Raw genomic sequence first — 2,195 nt, 5'->3', positions numbered from 1 at the left:
CAGGTGCAGCATCGTAGCCACAGAACCTGCATCGTAGCCACAGGTGCTGTATCGTAGCCACAGGTGCAGCATCGTAGCCACAGAACCTGCATCGTAGCCACAGGTGCTGTATCGTAGCCACAGCTGCTGCATCGTAGCCACAGAACCTGCATCGTAGCCACAGGTGCTGTATCGTAGCCAGAGCTGCTTTATTGTAGCCACAGCTGCTGCATCGTAGCCACAGAACCTGCATCGTAGCCACAGCTGCTGCATCGTAGCCACAGCTGCTGTATTGTAGCCAGAGATGCCCTGGGGGTCGCTGACTTGCCTAAGGACTAGGGATGCACCGATCCAATATTTTTATCGGTATCGGTCCAGATATAAGGGGAAAAAAATTGATCGGTATCAGTGGCAATTTACTCGATATAGGGGCATATCTATTCATTCTAACTCTATGCTATGCTCTGCCGTCATGCGGCAGCACAACAACACAACACGGCCATATTGTTTATGATGGAGGGAGCGTAACAATCTGCGGTCTGGAGGTTTTTCTCGCTCTCTCATCCTACTAGCCCAACGGCTACGTGCAATATTGGTGGGAGAAACGTCCCGAGGGGCGGTGTTATATCTTCAAACTATAACACCACCATCTTATTGAAACACCTCCAGAAGTTTCATAACAAGGAACATGCTGAGATTATCGGACTCGGCAAACAAAAAGGAAGCAGCTAAGTGAAATTTTTCCATGTAACAGTATAGAGGCCAAAAAAATCAGAGAGGATACTTGATAATGACACTTTTTTTAAAATGTTGATCAAGTCAGAGAACTTTTAGTCATCACTTTTATATTTGGGTTGTTTCCTTTTTTTTTAAGAAAAGGGAAGTCAAATTATATGCACAGAACAATGATCCCAGTTTTTTTTTTTTTTCACACAATAAAACCATTTTTTAGGTAATAAGTCAGTGCTTTTTTGGTATCGGTATCGGATCGGTATCGGCCGACAATAAACATCAAATATCGGTATCGTATCGGAGGTGAAAAAAGTGGATCGGTGCATCCCTACCAAGGAAACAAGGACCTATAAAGCCAGAGCTGGGGTTTGAACCGACAAACCTTCGGTTGAGCTGAAACTCTGCTGTCGCCCACTTTAGCGTTCTGTTTTCTGTTCATCCACACCCCTTTTTTCAGTGACTTAACCTTGTTTGTTGTTTTTTTCCGCTCTCGCTGTCTGCAGGTGTGGTTCCAAAACAGGCGGATGAAGGATAAACGTCAGAAGCATTCCATACCGTGGCCTCACCCCCTCATCAACCCTCTGGGGACGTTACTGATGGCTCACGTTTCTCCATCTTCTAACATGGTGCCCGCCTTTACCAAACCCCAGCTCCCCCACATACCGTTCCAACACTACCCTCCACTGACTCTTCCTTCAATCATACATGGTTCTCATGCTGCGCCAACCAAGCCGCCTGCTTGTTTCCCCAACTCCCAACAACACAGTAAGCCCTGGGAGCTCCCACCACCAGCGCTACTTCTTTATCCCTCTGCTGGCATCGTAAACCATCACATTTCGTGCCGCTGCTCCTTTTGCCCTCAGTGGGGACCGCAGCATCGCCTTCAGGTCCAGTGGGAAATGAAAGGACTGAGCAACACCAGCGGCTCTGCAGCCAAAAAACAGACTGCCTCACTAGAGTGGAAGGAAGAGCTGATGTGAAAACAGCCATTTACTCTTCATATGTTTCTTGTTTTTGTTCAGCCAGAAAAGCCAGAAGTGCAATTGAGATAATTTATTTTCAAACTCGAGGTCGAAACGCTCGCTGTCACTTTTCCTTAAGCTTCTAAAACAAATTGTCCGAATGCTTTTCAGTCTGCAGCCTTTTTTGGATAGATATGAAACGTTTCGGCACAAAGTTAACTCCATGCTTGACCTTCTGACTGGTGTCTTGAAATGTTTCTTAAAATGTATGTTCTGTCCTCATCACTGCATCTGTTTTATGAAGTTCATACGTCCCTCTATCGCCCAGCATGAAGCTGATGGCCCCATCATTGTATTTTGCTCACTATAACACAATTGTTCCCATATATTTTCTTTAATCCTTCAGTATTTCTCTTTCACCCCCCTCGTTCTTTTCCTATCTTTCTAAATCACAAAACATTGAATCTTTGCTGTCGTGTTTCTTTGCAAATGTCAATAAATACTCTATTCTAATTCACAGCT

General features: G+C 45.1%; 1 protein-coding gene across 1 annotated transcript in view; it reads left to right on the top strand.

Moving 5' to 3' along the window:
- The window catches only part of LOC107093234 (homeobox protein XHOX-3-like), a 14,267-nt gene extending 12,103 nt beyond the window's left edge, over positions 1-2,164 (top strand). Inside the window, exon 2 of the mRNA XM_015388155.1 lies at positions 1,215-2,164. Within this exon, the coding sequence (XP_015243641.1) occupies positions 1,215-1,691 (477 nt within the window). The 3' untranslated portion in view covers positions 1,692-2,164. The remainder of the gene's footprint in view (positions 1-1,214) is intronic.
- Positions 2,165-2,195: the final 31 nt, after the last annotated feature.

Source organism: Cyprinodon variegatus, unplaced genomic scaffold (genome assembly GCF_000732505.1).
Source record: "Cyprinodon variegatus isolate N-32 unplaced genomic scaffold, C_variegatus-1.0 Scaffold415, whole genome shotgun sequence".
Taxonomy (NCBI): Eukaryota; Metazoa; Chordata; class Actinopteri; order Cyprinodontiformes; family Cyprinodontidae; genus Cyprinodon; species Cyprinodon variegatus.
The sequence above is the reverse complement of the archived record's forward strand: the minus strand, read 5'-3'. Positions and strand labels throughout refer to the sequence as shown.